General features: G+C 43.9%; 1 protein-coding gene across 2 annotated transcripts in view; it reads right to left on the reverse strand.

The window, feature by feature from the left end:
- The window catches only part of NARS2 (asparaginyl-tRNA synthetase 2, mitochondrial), a 402607-nt gene that overhangs the window by 17559 nt on the left and 364868 nt on the right, over nt 1-20180 (reverse strand). The window contains exon 14 of one of the 2 annotated variants that reach the window (XM_069203932.1): nt 6779-6819. The exons of the other annotated variant lie outside the window; for it this stretch is intronic. Within the exon in view, the coding sequence (XP_069060033.1) occupies nt 6779-6819 (41 nt within the window). The remainder of the gene's footprint in view (nt 1-6778; nt 6820-20180) is intronic. 2 annotated transcript variants of the gene reach the window in all.

Here is a 20180-nt window from a genome sequence, read left to right on the forward strand (position 1 = left end):
CCACATCCTCTCTGCATAGGTTGCACTGGTTACCTATTAGTAGCCGCGTTAAATTTAAAGTTCTCACCTTTGCTTACAGAGCCTGTGAACAGAAAAGACCTGGTTATCTGAGGAAAAGACTATTGCCTTATCGATAGGAGAGGATGCTTAGGTCCAGTGGACAAAACTTGTTTCTTGTGCCGATGGTCAACAAGGCAAGGAAAGGCGGTTGATCGTTCTATTATCTGACCCCCAAACTATGGAATTCCTTGCCTGCTTACCTCCGACTGGCACCCTCTGAGTAGGTCTTCCAGAAACTTCTGAAGACCTACTTGGTAGCATCTGATGTGTAAACATCCTAGCAATCTTTTTGCTTCAAATTCATGCACAGGCGCAGCAACACAACACAATGACAGTACAACAAGCACGTCCCATGTGGGCCACATGACAAAACACTCTGCCAGCCTTAGCACTCCCACGAAGGACCATGCTACCCATCCTCAAACTAGCTTTGGCCTTGTCAGGTGTATACCACACTACGTACGTGCAATGACAATAAAATACAACTGTAGAAATTCTTACAGATATGACAGCAATTTGCTTGGGAGAACATGGTGATGTTATGCTTCCCAAATATGGCTCAATAGGGGCCGTGATGCCTTCAAACCCACTTCAGCAGCTACCCTACCTCCTTTCAACTCTCCCTCTAGACAACCAATGTCAAAATTAACTCCGGGATCTGTCTCCTGGATAATTTTGAAGTCCCCTGTTGCCATAACTTACAACCATCCACTACTTTGGCTTTTCATGTTACAACTATGCCTGCAACAACCCAACCATGGTAAACGTAGGCCAACACCCCATCTTCCCTTACTGGCCAGTCTTGAAGCCATCAACCAATGGCTGTCTTAATCATGGAAATTTAAGCCTCACACTTGGTCTTCATCGAGAGGTACCCCGTACAACCTCAGGCCGTGATCCACGGCAACCATCCTCGTATCATTCCAGACCCTTGAAAACTGCAAAGAACTCAAGTCACTAAGAATTATCAAAGTCTGGTGTGATTGTAAACAGTGCCTATTTTGCAGTCTCATCCTATATGACCCTACAGCTTCCAAGGGTCCCTGCACTCTGATTCATCAGAACACGCATAGCAGCACTGATGTCCCTGCACTAGCTGCCTACGGTTAAATCAGCGAATTTCAGAGCATGTTCTTAATCGTTCCAGCAGTTGAGTCGGCAATGTTTTACTGAAAATTCCACCAATACTTTGTGGGGTGGTTATAACTTGTCAAGGTGCACAGGTAGTTGAGTTTTTTGTTCTTAGAGTTTGAAGTTGTTTGCAGAGGCCCCACTGCTGTCCTCTGCATTTGTTTATGGCATAAGCCTTGTCAGGGGCATTGTTTCTGGGATACTGCATCTTGGTAGCTTGTGTCCGAACAGCGATTTAGGGCATTGGAGACAGAGCTTTTTCAATTTGTATTAATTATGCTGTGTGTAGTTACTTATTCACCATCAGGTGGTTGCTTGTCAGTCACCGAATAAACAGCCACATTTAAAGCATTTTCTAAAATTGAATACAGTCACAAATCGAGTACACATGAACTTAGAGCTCAGTCCATACATGCACAGTTTAGGAGGAAAAAGGGGAACCACACCATCCACCAGCACAGCATACGAAAATAAATTATCAGTTGCAGGGTAGAATATGGTCTATAAGGAGTCAATTGGTTCTGCACAGTGGGGAAGTCCTTGGCATGAATGGCCCGATTGACGATGCACCAAATTGTGCACACTTCTCAACAGGGGGCTGGTGCAATGGTCCCATCATGAATGAGTTATGGTTTTTCAGATAAAAGTAAAACGTATTTGTATAATCAAACCTCAAGAGCACTTGGAAGACAAACACAGGGATAAATATATTGGAATTCCCAATACAAGCAAGATTAAGGGAGGGGACGCGGAAGAGATGCAGAATCAAAGCTGGTACATTTCAAGCTATGAATATTTCTACCTGAGATAATGTGGATAGGTTCAACTTTAAATAGATAGAACACATCCAATTATCCAAGTCAGAAACATAACTGATGAAGGTTTTATTAGACATTAGGAACTAGGTGCCTTGAATTCCACAACTGTCAGTGTCCTGCCTCAGTTCGTAAACTTAAAAGACTGAATACCCACGGGGAATTTCTGTGCTCAGAAGATACGAACTAGACTCAAACCTGAGCTGACCCTCTGAAGGCCACTTCTTTCAACATTACCAGCAATTTGGCATTTGTTGACAGTGCCAAACCAAGCAGACAGATTAAGGAATCCTAGAGTGATGAACAAACATCTACTGACCAGTCGGCAGAGACTGAGCTTCTGTCTGGCCAGAACCCAGCCTAGAAAGGATCCAAAAAGGAATGAATCTTGTCCATCCCTTGGACATACCAAGAGTTTGAGTATAGCTGTCCATCCACATGTGTCATCAAGCAACAGGAGCAACTAGAAGACTGAAAGCGTTGGTTTTTATGGCACAGCAGCAGAAGAATCACTAAACACCTCCAAGAGATAGGTGGCAAGTTACACACTTGTAAACATCACAGCTGGGGTGGACTCCATCTTGTGAATGTTGCTAGTAGTAAAGTTTTATTGAAGGGGAACAAATGACAGGTGAAGAGGTCCCAGTAGCTCCCCTCCACAGCAAAACACTTTCACACCAAGCGGGTAGAGTTCCATGAGCTAGGAGAAGCGTCTAAAGACTGGACAGAGGATAGTGCCTATGATTAAATAGAGGAATAATGTGATAGTGAGATGAGTATAGTTTTTAAAAGCACAAAATATACATGATATTTTTAAGTTAAGCCATATCCAAAAGGACGGCGTTGCTGAATAAACATCTTCACTGAGAGATCACAGACTGTTTTGGCTTTTTTGCTCATCTAAAAGTGTTTGCTACTGAGAAACTACTTACTTGGAGGACATCTTGTGCATCATTCCAGGCACTATCCATGAACTGCTCCATTACTTTCTATTTCCTCCTTTTTTAGATCTGGCTTGACAGTGCAGCTGCTGTGCAACCTTATGTGAGCCAACCCATAAAAGACCCTTCAGGAGTAATACACACAGGGGACATGTCGGTGGAAAGGAGTGCATGTTTGATTAAGCAGACGTTTTGTGCTTCCACAGAAAAACAGCTTTTCCTCTATGCAGCTCTGATTATTTTGTTTATCCAGCTGCATGAGCCAGCAGCAGCATGTTTGCCTAGCGAAAGCTCTCTAACAGACAGAGCTTGCACATGGCAGTGTAGTTAAACTGGATAGGGCTTTAAATGGCACTGTAATGCTGTTAAAGTGTCCTAGATAAGTAGATAATGTACATTTCTTTTTCTCTGATAGCACCACATGCCCTTCCCTTTTCATCATTAACTTTAGACTTCAGTGTGCAAGTGTGTGTTTGAGGGCAGCAAGGCATGCCCAAGGCTACTGGACCTTAAATTATCAACCAAAAAAGATGTTTCAGAGTACTCCTGAGACAGGGGCTTTGCCTACACCACATTGTGGGATCCCCTTAGTGGGAGATTTCATTGAGTGCTTCCATCAACAAGAGTGCTTGTATTGTACTTGGTGTGTGGCAAAGAGTACACTCAGAACAGCAGACAGGACTGAGTTGGTCATGGTGGTAAGCCAATGATCATGGCTATAGGTCTGATCTGTTTATTATGAAATCTAACAAACAAAGGTAGTAGGCCAGATGTATTAATTGAGAAAAGCATGTTAAAGTTGATACTTATTACTATTTATTAAAGCCCTCAAATAGGTATTTTGTTACACAAAACCTCACAGATTACTATAGTAGGCAAGAGCTTTGGTGTTGGTTGCCCACTGAAGCTTATAGTGGACATAGATGATTTGTTCTGTAAGAATCCTTGTTGGGCCATCTTTGGAGAGCTAGTATTTTGCTTAGCCACCTGTAATCTCTGTATACATTTCTAATTTTATGCTTTTGGAAAAGCTTACTCTCAAAGCAGTAGGTCTGAGACAGTTATGGTTAAACCCATCGGCCTGATTAGTGCTCTGGGAAACATCACCTGATGCCACAGATCTGCTTTTTATGACAAGTTATGACAAAGGCATTGGGCCTAGCTTGTTTATTCTGAAAAATACTTGTTAGAGTCAGTAGGTCTTTAACAGCTGGTTATCATCACATAGTGTTGCAGTTGATGGACTGGTATGTTGTTGCTTGTAATGTCACAGATTACCATGACAGGTGAAGGTTTTGGTGTTGACCACCCATTCTAACAAACCCTGGGGGTTTACACTGTGATGATTCTTGCTGGCTGTACTGGGAGGGTTGTATATTGTTTCGCAAACTATTTTTCCACATATTTATATATAATAACTGTATGCATGATGGTTCCAGTTTATGTGCACTTGAATAGGTCAGTTTTAGTAAGGTGTAAAGCCAAGGGTAAGAGCTATAGGCCTTATCGGTTCACTGGGAAAAGCCATTCCATAGGTTTGCTCTGTTATGAAATATTATGACAAAGGTAGTAGGCATGATCTTCTTATTGTGAAAAGCATGTGTGAAGGGCAACAGTTTTTTTATGTATTGATTGTTATTACACTGTGCTAAATCCTGTAGGCAGGTATTTTGTTACATGAAATCTAACAGAATACAATAGTTTTAGTGTTGGTGATCCACACAAACAATCCGCTGGAAGAGAAGATATGCATTATGATAATTCTTATTAAGCTCTCAGAGACTGTATTTTGCTTTGTCAACTGTAATTTTGTATATATTTGTAGTTTTATGACTGTTTGCCTGATGGATGCCTTGTGGGAAAGCTTACACTCAGTACAGCGGGCATGATTTGGTTTTGGGGACAAGCCAATAATAACACCTACAGGCTAAACTGTTGTGCAGAGCTGATGCCATAGGTCTAAACTGTTTATTGTGGGAACAAAACTATCACAAAGACAGTAGGCCTGGCTTCTTTATTGTGAACAGCATTTGTTAAAGCCAACAGTACTCTAGCAGTGGATTGTTATCACACCATGTTATAGGCTATAAATAAGTATCTGGTTACAAGTAATTTTACCAATACCATAGGAGGCATTACACACCTCAGTAGGCTTGCATTGGTTAGTGTCAAACCAATGGTAAAGGATATAGACCTTATTGGTCTACTGGGAAACGTTATGTCACATTCCTTAGGAATTATCTGTTTGTAAAGAAAAGTTATGACAAAGCAAGTAGGCCTGACCTACTTATTGCGAAAAGCATGCGTTAAAGGCAATAGGCCCGCAAGGGTGGCTAAAGTCTATTAGCAGGTATTTCATAGAAGGGTGGAAAATTTGTGTAATTTGCTTTCAGGTCATTATGGAAAAGTCTGGACAAATTATGCAGCATTAGTGCAATGCAAATCCATCATTTAGCACTATAGGTTAGTGGAAAGTGTGTCTTCACCTCAATTTTTGACATATGGATGCATTTTGTGCCCCCCCCAAAAAAATCACAATAAACACAAATGCTGCTAACAACTGCTGCTCGCATTCTGGTTGTACCTGCGATATAATTTTGCTCGAACTGTGGCATGGCAACATGAAGTGGTGTATTTTTGGAGATATTACATAATAAGCATGAAATTCTCAAAATTACAAGAATTAAGTCACTGTAATTTCAATTTTCATCAGGCCTTATAACATGGAATCTTGCAGATTACCATAGTAGGCAAGAGTTTTGCTGACCCACCCGAACAAACTATGTGGATGGATTATTTGTGCTATGGTAATCCTTCTCAGGCTCTATTAGTGGGGGTTTTATATAGTTTTGACGACTGCGATTTGTTTTACATATTTGCAATTTTATTGTGGTATTCCTGATGTCGTGACAGAAAGCTTATAACCAAAACAGTAGGTCTGATTTGGTTATGTAGACAAGACAACGATGAAGGTTATATACTGTGATGGGTCGCTCCATTCCGACCCACACAGTTCCCTTACTTGTGCTGACTCTGCCACACACGACCTGGTGCATACTGTAGACCCCGGCGATTTGATTGGTCGCTTATGGCAACCGCGGGACCAACTGCGGGTTAAAAGCGGAGCGTCAGAGATATCGAGGAGAGAGGCGAGCAGGAGTGAAGATATATGAGTGACAAAGGAGGAGCAAGAGGACGAGGAACCCACCATCGAGGAGGAGGACGGCCGGAAGACGGAGCCGACGGGAGCTGGAGTACCACGGAGGAAACTTGGAGACAGCTGGCCCGGGGAGCCTGCTCCTACGCCGCCACGCTTCCGGAGAAGCGTGGCCTCTCCAGGTACGGAGACGAAAGCGGTGAAGGGAGGCGGGAGGTGAGAGGAGCGGGGAAGAGGAGGGGAAAGAGGGGAGAAGGGGAGAGGGTGAACGGGCACTTTTGATGGTGAGCACTGTGGGGAAAAGGGGACGGGGGCAAGAAAACAATAGCAGTCATTCAGATACAGAAAAGAAAGGGAAGAGAAATATAGGAAATACGATACCAAGAAGATAGAGCGTACGCAGGAAGAGATTCACGATTAAGTACACTAAACAAATAAACGAGAGAAAGAGAGAGAGAGAAAAAGAAGAAGAAAGACGGAAAACAGTACATAAGCAAGAAGCGCAGGACGCAAAGAAACAGGCAGGAAGGAAGTCTGGCAGGAGAACCAGAAGAGAGACAACACAGGCGAAAAGAAGTAAGACAGTCAGAAGACAGCGGAGACAGGGACAAAGAGAGTGAGAGAGAAAAGGGAAAGACAAGAACAGTTAAGCCTTAACAAGCCCCCCCACTTACCGTATCTATTTATTTTCTTGTTTCCATGCTCCCCGCGAGGCCTGGGAAGGAAGAAGGAGGACGAGCCAAGAGGTCAACCCGAGGACTACTCTACAACCTACTGCTATTCCATAAACTTTGTACATATTACTCATCGTATAAACTGTTTCAAGAACCAATAAAAGACAGTTCTTTGAAACCACGATATTGCTATTCAGCGTCATAAATCTGCCATCCTCGCACAAGTGGTGTCAGAAGTGGGATTTTGAACCCCACACACACGGAGAAGAAGATGGAAGAAAAATCCACCATGGCGGATGTAATTGCTCAGCTCGCAGAAGGACAACGACATCTACAGTTGATGTGGGAGCAGCAAATGAAAGACGCCAAAGAGGAGAGAGAAGCGTTACAGACGGCCCTTAAAAGTCAGGCCACAATTATGGCCAACAATCAACTGGTCCATGAAACTGCCATGAGTAAATTAACCGAGACCATTGCACATACCAAAGTACATCCGAATGTGCCGAGCAGTGTTCTACAAAAATACCGGGATCAGGAAGATCCGGATTCATTTTTTCTTAATTTTGAAAGGGTGGCCAGTACAGCCAACTGGCCCGAAGACAAATGGGGCCAATATATAGCCCCATTATTGACTGGACAATTACAGGCCACATATCAAGCCATCCATCCCATGGGCACACTCCCCTACAAGGAGATCAAAAAGACTGTCCTAGAAAGGATAGGACTAGACCACGAAAGTTATCGGAGCAAATTCCGGCATATGAAATGGGGATTACAAGAAAATCCGCGTGCCTTATATTACCGGGTCCAACACGCGGCGGGACGTTGGTTAAGGCCCACCGAAAAGACTCGGGAAGAAATGTTCGATGTGATTGTATTAGAACAATTCCTGGATGCACTGCCCTCAACCACAAGAAATTGGGTTCGGCAACACCCAGGATTAACTAACGAAACGGCAATTGACTTAGCCTGTGCCTTCCACAGGAGCCCAGATTTCAAAACCACCCCTTATCGGAACCCTGGACCATCTCCTGCACGGCCCAATATAGGGAAAATAACGCCTTCCCGACCCCTAAGTTCCCATGAGCCAGAGAGAATCCGTAGTCCCCATCCACCTCCAGCCTCTTATACGTCTAGCGGACCTCAATGTTATAATTGTTCTGAATGGGGTCATATCGCCCGCTTTTGTCCACAAAAAAAAGACATAGAAGAACCCATGGAAATTGGCGTCACCAAAGGCAGGGTTTTCTGGGCTGGGGAGGCTAGGCCTACCTATACGCTCCCCATTTGTCTAAATGGACAAGAGAAAGTAGCTTTAATTGACTCTGGCTGCAGTCAGAGCGTCATTAGACAAAACCTAGTAGAAGCAAGGCACACCATACCCCATACCCAGGTATTGATAGCATGTGTCCATGGTGATCAGTCATATTATCCGGTAGCTAGCATTCGATTTCAGTGGAGGGGTGAAGAAGAAACCCTCAGGGTTGGGGTGTTGCCACATCTTGAAGAAGATATTATTATTGGGACCGACTATGTAGCCTTTCCACAATTATTGCACAAAGCCGGAGAAGAACATCTGATGAGAAAATGGTGGGAGGAAATACCCTATGATATTGAAATAGCTGAGACTCGCCCGCTCAAACCCCACGTAAGCAAAAGACAGAAAAGAGTCCAGAGACAGCAATATTGGGAGGAGAACCCAGGGAACAAGAACTCACCAAAAAGCACCGGAAAGGTATATACCGTTGCCGGGGACTTTAGACAAACACAGAGAGAGGATCCATCCTTAAAGAATGCCTGGGAAAAGGCCCTTAATCGGGAGGAAGGAGGGGTAGGACCCACATTTCACATACATAATGAACTGTTATATAGACTGCCCCAGTCAGGAAATATGGACCGGAGACAATTATTAGTCCCTGGGAGGTACCGAGAGCAGGTCTTACAACTAGCCCATGGGGAGACAGGGGAAGGGCATCTCGGAAGAGATAAGACTGAGGCAGCGGTCCTCCAGCGATTCTATTGGCCTGGGGTATATGGGGATATACGGCGGTATTGTCAAACCTGTCAGAAATGTCAATTCTATAATCCAGGAATGCAACCCCCTGCCCCTTTACAACCCCTCCCGATTATAGAAACCCCTTTTTCTCGTGTAGGAATGGATCTTATTGGTCCCCTCACCCCATCTACTAGAGGAAGACAGTATATATTAGTCCTGGTGGACTACGCCACGAGGTATCCCGAGGCAATCCCGCTTCCCAGTATGCATACAAAGGTAGTGGCCCAAGCTATGATCGAGTTCTTTTCAAGGGTCGGGTTCCCTAAAGAAATTCTGACTGATCAGGGTACTCCTTTCATGTCTAGATTAATGAGGGAGGTCAGTGACACGTTGGGGATAAAACAAATCCGGACCTCGGTTTACCATCCCCAAACTGATGGACTTGTGGAACGATATAATCGGACCATTAAGTCGTTACTTAGGAAGAGCGTAGCAGAGGACGGAAGAGACTGGGAAAAAAAACTACCACTCGTATTATATGCCATACGTACACATATCCAGACTTCCCTTGGACATAGTCCTTTTGAGATGTTATTTGGTAGACCTCCTCGAACCCTCCTTGATATGTTGGTAGAACAATGGGAGGAAAGAGATGAGGACATAAAGGATCTACTGACCTATACTAAAGACTTAAAAGAGAATCTACAGGCTGTTTGGGATAGAGCCCATGAGAATTTAAGAGAAGCCCAAGACAGGCAAAAGAAGAATTATGATGCTAAAAGTGTGTTTCGTACCCTTAATGTTGGAGATAAGGCTCTAATCCTTCTCCCCAGTTGTGAGAATAAATTGTTAGCCCGATGGCAAGGACCATATGAAGTGTTAGAACAAATCAACCCAACAACATACCGGTTGGCTCTTCCCCATCGACCCCAAAAAGAACAAATCTATCATATAAACTTGTTAAAAAAATGGCAAGAGACTGAGCATAGCCATAAAATCCAACATATCGTGACAGAGCAGATAGAAGACATTCCTTATCCCGCTCTTTCCTTTTTCCCCAATGAAGGAGACGATAAACCCCGGATCAATACCTCTCTTGCTGACAGTTATCAAACCTCTCTCTCTCGAATACTTACCACCTATGCAGATATATTCTCCCGACAACCTGGCCACACTAATTTAACCGAACATAGTATCAGAACCAAGAGCGAGGCAGTTGTAAGACAAAGACCCTATAGGATTCCGGAAGCCAAGAAAGCTGTAATCGAACAGGAAGTTACTAAAATGTTACAATCCGGGATTATTGAACCATCCAGTAGTCCCTGGTGTTCCCCTATAGTGTTAGTACCCAAGCCAGATGGAACCACGCGCTTCTGTGTAGATTATCGGAAGGTGAATGAGCTCACCTACTTTGACGCTTACCCTATGCCTCGCATCGACGAACTGTTGGAGAGAATAGGGCATGCCAAGTTCATGTCTACTTTAGATCTCACAAAAGGATATTGGCAGATCCCCTTAAAAGAAACAGACAGGGAAAAGACCGCATTTTCAGCACCCTCTGGGTTATATCAGTTTACAGTTCTCCCTTTTGGGCTACACGGAGCCCCTGCTACCTTTCAACGGCTAATGGATATGATTTTAAGGCCCCATCGCTCCTATGCCTCAGCCTACTTAGATGACATTGTAATATTTAGCGACTCATGGACTGACCACCTCCAACATTTATCAACAGTGCTACAGACATTGAGGGAAGCTCACTTAACTGCCAATCCTGAAAAATGTATGTTAGGCTGTACATCAATCAAATACCTGGGGTATGTCTTAGGACAAGGAAAAGTCCGCCCTCAAATTGAAAAAGTTGCAGCCATAAAACAGATTCCAGTACCTAAGTCAAAAAAAGAAATACGCTCGTTCCTTGGGCTCGTCGGTTACTACAGGCGGTTTATTCCTGGGTTTTCGACCATAGCTGAGCCTCTTACGAATCTGCTAAAGAATGGGTCTCCTAAAACATTCTCCTCCTTACCAGAAGCAGGTATGCACAGTTTTTTGAGGCTTAAGGAGGCCTTGGCTACCGACCCTGTGTTGTGCTGCCCGGATTTTGGTCGTCCTTTTATCTTACAAACCGACGCTTCTGATGTTGGTCTAGGGGCCGTGTTATCACAAACCCAACCTGATGGGTCGGTTCACCCTGTTCTGTTTATCAGTAGGAAGCTTCTTCCCCGTGAGCGTCCATATCCCACTATTGAGAAGGAATGTCTTGCCATTAAGTGGGCCATTGAGTCTCTTCGGTATTATCTCAGTGGCCGTCCTTTCACCCTCCTGACTGATCATGCCCCACTTACTTGGCTGTCTCGTCATAAGGATACCAATCCTAGAGTCCTGAGGTGGTTTCTTTCCTTACAACCCTTTTCGTTTCAGGTGTTTCATTCTCCGGGACGTCTCATGGCCAATGTTGACTTTCTCTCCAGATGTCCTTCGGATGAGCGTCGTCTACAGACGCTCTCTAGGGGGAGTGTTTGTGATGGGTCGCTCCATTCCGACCCACACAGTTCCCTTACTTGTGCTGACTCTGCCACACACGACCTGGTGCATACTGTAGACCCCGGCGATTTGATTGGTCGCTTATGGCAACCGCGGGACCAACTGCGGGTTAAAAGCGGAGCGTCAGAGATATCGAGGAGAGAGGCGAGCGGGAGTGAAGATATACGAGTGACAAAGGAGGAGCAAGAGGACGAGGAACCCACCATCGAGGAGGAGGACGGCCGGAAGACGGAGCCGACGGGAGCTGGAGTACCACGGAGGAAACTTGGAGACAGCTGGCCCGGGGAGCCTGCTCCTACGCCGCCACGCTTCCGGAGAAGCGTGGCCTCTCCAGGTACGGAGACGAAAGCGGGGAAGGGAGGCGGGAGGTGAGAGGAGCGGGGAAGAGGAGGGGAAAGAGGGGAGAAGGGGAGCGGGTGAACGGGCACTTTTGATGGTGAGCACTGTGGGGAAAAGGGGACGGGGGCAAGAAAACAATAGCAGTCATTCAGATACAGAAAAGAAAGGGAAGAGAAATATAGGAAATACGATACCAAGAAGATAGAGCGTACGCAGGAAGAGATTCACGATTAAGTACACTAAACAAATAAACGAGAGAAAGAGAGAGAGAGAAAAAGAAGAAGAAAGACGGAAAACAGTACATAAGCAAGAAGCGCAGGACGCAAAGAAACAGGCAGGAAGGAAGTCTGGCAGGAGAACCAGAAGAGACAACACAGGCGAAAAGAAGTAAGACAGTCAGAAGACAGCGGAGACAGGGACAAAGAGAGTGAGAGAGAAAAGGGAAAGACAAGAACAGTTAAGCCTTAACAAGCCCCCCCACTTACCGTATCTATTTATTTTCTTGTTTCCATGCTCCCCGCGAGGCCTGGGAAGGAAGAAGGAGGACGAGCCAAGAGGTCAACCCGAGGACTACTCTACAACCTACTGCTATTCCATAAACTTTGTACATATTACTCATCGTATAAACTGTTTCAAGAACCAATAAAAGACAGTTCTTTGAAACCACGATATTGCTATTCAGCGTCATAAATCTGCCATCCTCGCACATATACCTAATTATTTACATTGGAAAGGTAGTAGACCTAACATTGATTATGAAAAGCATAGGTCAAAGTCAATAGATGCATTGTTATTAACCGGTACTGAAGCCTACAGGTAGGTATTTTGTAATGTGAAATCTCACAGTTTACCTATGTGGAGGAGGAGGAGGATTTTGATGATGGTTACTCCCTCTGACAAATCCGAGGGGATGAAGATTTCCACTGTAATAATTCTTGCTAGAATCTGTTCGGAAGCCCTGACAAGCTTAGCTGTCTTCCAGGATATTTTAATAAAAATATCATTAAATTAAGCATACCATTTGGCCATTTCCTCTCAACCAGGCGACCATTAAGAAATGTTGTTGTCCAAAGCATGATTGTTTTACCATTCCAAGTTGGCCAACAAGTTGGTTTAAAATGTAGCTGAAACTTTATAACACTTAGCTATGTATAATACCTGTGGCAAACTGGGTTGCTAGTCCAAGGCTTGTTAATCCTGCTCAAACAACAGCAAGAATCCCCATCTGGGTGAACCACAAAAGTAGATAAATTGGTCTGAGTTTAACCCACTGCTAGCTTGCCACAAAAGCAGTCAGGCTTAACTTAGAGCCAATATGTAACGTATTTATGTAGCACACAAACAGTGATAAAGTGAAAAAACAAACAGGAAAAATCCTGCACCAATTTAGAAAAAACAGAGTACATTTTAATAAATGATTTGATACCAATACAACAAAAATCCAATCAGTAGAACTAGAGTTATACATTTTAAAATTTTAAAGTAAAAACTAGTGCCTAAAAGATCAAAGCACCAACCACACACATCTGGTCAACCAAGATCGGATAAAAGTTGAAAAATATGGGTGACCTGATGGCGTGCAGGTTGGATACAAGAAGTGGATTGGGCCCGGTCAGCGCTTACATTCGGGTATAGAAGAAATTTTTAAGAAAATGTTCTGAGGAGGGAACGTTCAGCAGGGCAAGGCTGTAGGCAGTGTCCGAGGAAAGAGTGTTGTTGTCAAGGAGCTGCTAGATGAAACCGTGGTGAAGATTTCTCCATTCGGACTAAGTCACTTTTTTGGAAGTCGAAAATCTCCAGTAGGATGAGGCTGAAGGCTGTGTAGCTGACAAGAGTCCCACATGGCCGGATACCTCTTTGGCGAAGGACCGCTGAACAAAATTTGCTGCTTCGGAGAAGAATTCAGTGGGAGCTGCTGCAATGTCAGGCTGACAGGTAATGCACCTTGCGTGGATAGTCTAGCAGGTTGGTCTTGGTTTTCTCTCACTTCTCAGAGCAGTTTTTAGCTAAAACTGTTCTCAGAGGAGTTTTAGTCAAAAATGTGTCAAATCCCAAGCTTTGGTTTTTGGCTACCTGGCACATTTAGCAGCACCGCAGAGGGTCCAGGGCTGGAGGGGCACCACTTGGGGAGTTAGGCTCCACTCAGACTTGGACAAGGTTCAGGTTCCATATGGCAGGAGACTTTTCTGTCCATGAGGCTCTGATCATAAGGCCAGTCAACTAGCCCTTAAAGTCCCTCTGGTAGACCTGAGTTCAAGTACTGAAAGAGGGCTCAAGCGGCAGGGCAGGCCCTTGAGGGTTCAAGGCAGGCTTCAGGCAGCAGACCAGTCCTTCCAGGTACAGCAAAACAGTCTTTCTTCTGAAGTACACAGCAGGCCATAGCAACAGGCAGTCCTCTGAGACTCCTTCCACAGATCCAGAAAGTGAACTGAAGAGTAGGTCTGAGGGTGTCATTTTTAGGTTGGAGCCTACCAGACAGCACAGCTGTCTGCTTTGCTAAAGACATTTTGAGGACATTCGAAAAGATTCCCTGGGAATGCATTCTGCTCATTGCTTACCATTGGCTTTGTGGTTTGTAACTCACATTTGCTTGCATTCTATTTGCTGGCTTTAGTTGTTTTAGGCTGTCCAACATGGGTTTGTCCCTGCTGTAGAACATATCCAACTTACTGCATTCTTCCATCAATGGTTGATTTCTGTAAACAGGCCTTTAAATCTTTTTCTTATCTTGTTGCATTTGCTGTGCATTCAAAGACAGAAGTGAAATGTCAGGCTTTGTCTTGTGAGGGAGCTTGGTGTTTACTTTTCTTTCTCTGACTTCAAGGTGAGAGGATTAATGTGACAATAATAACTGCTAGTGGAGGTGTGGTGAAGGAAGGCTGTATGATATTTTTTCTAACAACACATTTTAAATGTCTGTAAATGAACTGTGCAGGTATTTCAGAATATATCAGAATTAGGAAAGCACACATGTAGAACATTTTTGGTAATTCTGAAGTGTAGTAGAAACAAATATTTTAATAAGATCAAAACAAATCAATACACTAGGTGATGACACTTCCACACATTATCCTTTGGTGATGTATACTTTTAGCAGTAAAACTGTACGTATGTGCAAATGTAATAGTCATTTCAATTGAAAATGTTTTGTCTGTCATGTTAGTGCAATACCACTTCAAGCATAATCCAATCTGCATCACTGCACTCTACTCTGCACCACTGCACTCTATGCCTCTCTGCTTTGCACCACTCTACTCTATGTGAATGCACTATACTCTGCACCATTGCACTCTAAATCACTCCAGTCTAGGCTACTCCACTCTACTCTGCACCACTTCACACTACACTACTCTGTACCACAGCACTCTATGCCACTGCACTATACACCAATGCACTCTACTTTATACCACTCTATTTCAATGCACTCTACGCCAATCAAATCTACTCTGCACCACTATACTCTATGCCACTCGGCTTTATGCTACTGCACTCTTTGCCACTTAGATCCACCTTGAACCATTCCACTCTATCCTGCACCAGTCCACTGTATGCCACTTCACTCTACTCTGAAACCATCTACTCTACGCCACTGCAATCTACTCTGCACCACTCTACACCACTGCACTCTAGGCTACTTCACTCTACATGACTCAACTCTGCTTGAACCACAGCACTTTATGCCACTGCACTCTACAACACTTTACACCATTGCACTCTACGTCACTGCACTCTATTCTGCTCTGCACCACCATACTCTACGCCACTGGACTCTACTCTACACCACTCTACTCTACACAACTGCACTCTCTACAACACTACTCTGCAACACTACACTCTCCTCCACTGAACTTAAGCCATTCCACTCTCTATGACTAAACTCTGTGCCACTGCACTTTACTCTGCACCACTCTGCTAGGGCGCTCCACTCTGCATCACTCAACTCTACTGAACTCTACCCTGCATCACTCCACTCTATGCCATGTCACTCTACTCAGTCTTATCTCTACTCTACATCACTTTACTCTGGATCACTGCATGCCACACCACTCCAGTCTAGGCCACTCCACTCTAATCTACTCTACTCTACTCCATGCAACTCTGCATTCTATGCCACTGCACTCTACCCTGCACCACTCCACTCTACTGTGAAACAATCTACTCTACACCACTGCACTCTATGCCACTGAACTCTACCCCACTTTACTCAACACCAATGCACTCTATGATAATCTACTCAGCGCAACTGCACTCTACACTATTATACTCTACAATGTAGTACTCTACGTCACTGCACTGTACTCTGCACCACTCTATGCTACTACACTCTATGTCAATGCACTGTACTCTTCACCACTTTGCTGAATGCCACTGCACTCTAAGCCAATCAACTCTACCCTGTGCCATTCCACTCTACACTACTTCACTCTACTCTGAAAAAATCTACTCTACACCACTGCACTCTGCACCGCTCCACTTAACGCTGGTCTACTCTACGATACGACACTCCACGCTACGCCACTCCACAACACTCCTCTCCCTGGCATGCCCCTCCACGACAAGCCCCTCCACTCTACAATAGAACACTACGACAGCGGTTCGTAACCTGGGGTCCGCAGCCCCCCAAGGGTCTGTGACACATTCCAATGGGGTCCGCAGGCCTGGGCTGGCACTTCTCCAGCTGGGGACTCTGACAGAAAAGTGTGTGTTTTTATATTTATTACTTCCTTTGTGAAGCTCTTTAAAAGCACTGCAAAGTTCCCTGTACATCCCTTGGGCAAAAATAAAAGCATTAAGATGACTGGGGATTAATGTACTTGCTGGAGAGTAATGGGTGTTCGGTCTAGTGGCAGTTGTGACTCATATAGTGTAGCGCAGATGGTTATTATGCCTGCTACAAAGAAGGTGTATCATGTAAACTGCATGGCACAAATTAGAAAGTTATTTTTTTCTCAATTTTTCATTTTCCTTATGCTGCTAAAAAAGGTTTTCTTGAGTAGAAATACATTCTTATTGTTAAAGTCAACGCTATCCACTGTGTTATGTTCTGAAACCTGAGTTTGTGCTTCTCCAGACCTACTACTTTGGATGACATGTGAATCTTACACCTTGTAGTCCCCTGTAAAGAGCTCTGCCACCCTACACTAGCATATGAGAGGTGCTATAACACAAATGGATTACATGTGACAGAGAGGCTATGGAGAGATGAAAGGCCCTTATGGTTTTACTTTGTTTGCCCACCACATATTTATGTGAAAAAGCTTTCTCAGATCTTATAAGCCTAAAAAATAAAAACAGAAATCACTTTGGAAATGTAGAATTTGACCGGAGGATTCAGCTTTCCTAAATAAAACCAAACATTGAGAAGTTAGTCGCTGAGATACAGCATCAACTTTACCAATTCGATTTTTGCATATGTTTTCAATATAAAATAATTATATTTTTAGTGATTCGAGTATTTGGTGTGTACTTGTTTGCAAATTACTGTTTTATTGTTTGAAATTTAAATAGTACAAATTGCTTAGGGGTTCCCAACTTCCAGTAATGATTCAGTGAGGGTTTTCAAGAGTTCAAAGGTTGGGAATAACTGCTCTACGACATGTGACTCCATTCTACTTTATGACATGCAGCTCCACTCTACGACACACCACTCCACTGTATGCTACTCCGCTCTACTCTACGACACTCCATACCACACCACACTGTTACACTTACGCCCCTCTAGTCTATGTCCATTCACACCACTTAATTCTACAACAATCTACTCCACTCTATGCCATTCTACCCTGCTTTACGCAACACCCTCTGTGCCACTTTACTCCACTCTATTCTATGACACACTACTCCACTCTATGCCACTCTACAACACTCCACTTTACTCTATTGTATGACACCTAACACCCCTCCACACTATGCCACTCCACTCTACAACACTCCTCTGCACTCTATGGCGCTGTATGCAACTCCCTCTAATCCACTCCATGCCACTTTACTCCACTCTATTGTACAATACACTACTCCAGTCTACTTCACTCTCTGCCACTCCATCTATACCACTCACCGCCATTCCACTCTATGAACCTCCATGCTACTCTGCTCTACAACACTCTACTCCACTCTATGCCATTCCATTCTACTACACTACATGCCATTCCACCTTATGACAATCTACTCTGCTCTTCATCTCTCTACTCTACAACACTACTTCGTGCAAATCCTCTACACCACACCATGTTATTTTACTCCACTCTTCACCACTCCACTCTATGCCATACCTCTATGACACTCTATGCTGCTCCACTTTACGACACTCTACTCCACTGTACAACACAATACACCACTCAGCTCTACAACACTCTACTCCACTCTATGACACTCTACAACAGCTTACGACACGCCAATCTACAACACTCCATTCCACAACACTCTCCTTTACGCCACTAAATTTTAGCCATGTTGAACAGCAGTCATGCTGATATAGAAGACAGCTATAACACATTGGTAAAGCCAATAGCGCTTGCATAGGCGAGACCTAGTTGTTTGCCAATACTTGTTACAGATGGTGCCTCCTTTGAAATAGGAGGAGTTTCCATACAATTCCCTTTGAAGTGCTTGAAGTTTCCTGACTCCCCTGCCCTGGCTCCAAGCTGGGCACATGAACAACGAGGGATGACAATTCATTTGTGTGAAGGCACAGCACAGCCTACTCAGTTACAGGTGGGACTGTGCCCAGCTCCCGTAACCTCCATCCTCTCAGTTGCTGACCCATCCAGACACACCTAGTTCCCTCTATTGTGTGTCTATCTGGGAGGAATAAACAAAGTCTAAATGTCAGGTATACCCAGTCATGTGACCCAGTAATAGGCTGCAAGCACCAAATAGTTAGGGGAGGGAAATTCCTACTTTTTTAAAGTGACATTTTCAAAATTGTAACTTAAAATGCAACGTGACCATTAAAGAGGATTTTTAAATAAACTTTTTCAGACACCAAACATAAAAAGTCCACCTGTTCCCAATCAAAAGTTAGCACTTATTAAATGTAGTAAGGTAACCCAATGTCATCCTAAGGGAGAAGTAGACCTCATAGTAGTGCAAAATGAATTTAGGAGTTTTTACCTACCTGACATGTAAAACTCAAAAGTGCACACCCAAACCATTAAATACAATGCACCCTCCCCAATGGGCTACGTAGAGTCTACCTTAGGGGTGGCCTATGCAATAAAAGCGGAGGTTAACGCTTGGCAAGGGGGATATATTGCCAAGTCGACTTGGCATTTTAAAACTGCATCCAGGCTGGAATGGGAGGCCTGGGACATATTTGAAGAGGCTAAGCATGTGGGTGGTACAATGAGTGCTGCAGGCCTATTAGTAGAATTTGATTTATAGGCCATTGGTGTATGGTATACCACTACACTAGGGACTTATACGTAAAGTAAATATGCTAATGACGTGTAAGCAAATTCTACCACGTTTTAGGGAAACAGTACACGCACTTTATCACTGGTTAACAGTGGTTAAGTACAGAGTCCTAAAGGCAACACAAACTAGTTCAGCAACTTGGAAGGGTGAAGGCAAAACGTTTGGAGGAAGACCACTCTAAAGCTGACAAGTTTAACAATACCTCTGCAAGCCAGACATCCACAGCTCTGTTTAGTTGCAAGTATATGCCTGCCATATTTAGACGGCAGCATGTTTTCTTTTTTGCAGTTGCAATTTTTTTTATTGTATCTTACATATTTTGTTGAGTGTGTGTGCGCTTTATTGACGTTGTGACCAGTGCTTAATTTGTAAATAAAAACGTGCCGGTGCCCAAAGCCCTCCTCTTAAACATGCGGCTGCTGCAATTAAATGTGCGAACACAGAATACTGAAGCAGCGTAATCCTGAAGCCATCTCGGGCCTCTTCAATCCATTTACAACCACTCCCTGCCCCTTCAGCTCACTCTTGCATCTTTCTGATTTTCCCCTTTGTGACGCTTTTTCGTTTTTCTCTTCCCCAGTCTTTCCCATATGTGTCTTTTGCTCACAGTAAATGCTTGAGGCAGAAAAATAGGTGCCAGTGCTCTGCACCGGAAACAAGCACAAATTAAGCATTGTTTATGACAGAGGGTGAATGCAGGAATGAGTCCGTGGACGGATGAATGTATGTATGATTTCTAAGATGAGTAACAGTGCATGTATGATGACTTACTGACTGCCTAAGCCCATGAATGACACACAACTCACTTTTATTCACCAGCAAGACCTACTGGCATTGTCATTGCTTGTTTAACATCTTGCCCTTGGACTGCAGACCCCTACTCCAAAACAAGGACAAGAAGAGAGAGCACTGATGATGGCTGTAGATAAAACATTCACTCTTGGACAATACCAGTAGCCCTTTCAGGCCAACACAGACAGGGTCAACCATTGTATTATTTGGCAGCTCTGTATGTCATGACCTCTAAACACAAAAGCTGCTGCGACTAAAAGAAAAAAAGAAACGGTCTCGTTCATTATAAACAAGTGATTTCTATAGATAAGAAAAATG

This window comes from Pleurodeles waltl, chromosome 8 (genome assembly GCF_031143425.1).
Source record: "Pleurodeles waltl isolate 20211129_DDA chromosome 8, aPleWal1.hap1.20221129, whole genome shotgun sequence".
Lineage (NCBI taxonomy): Eukaryota > Metazoa > Chordata > Amphibia > Caudata > Salamandridae > Pleurodeles > Pleurodeles waltl.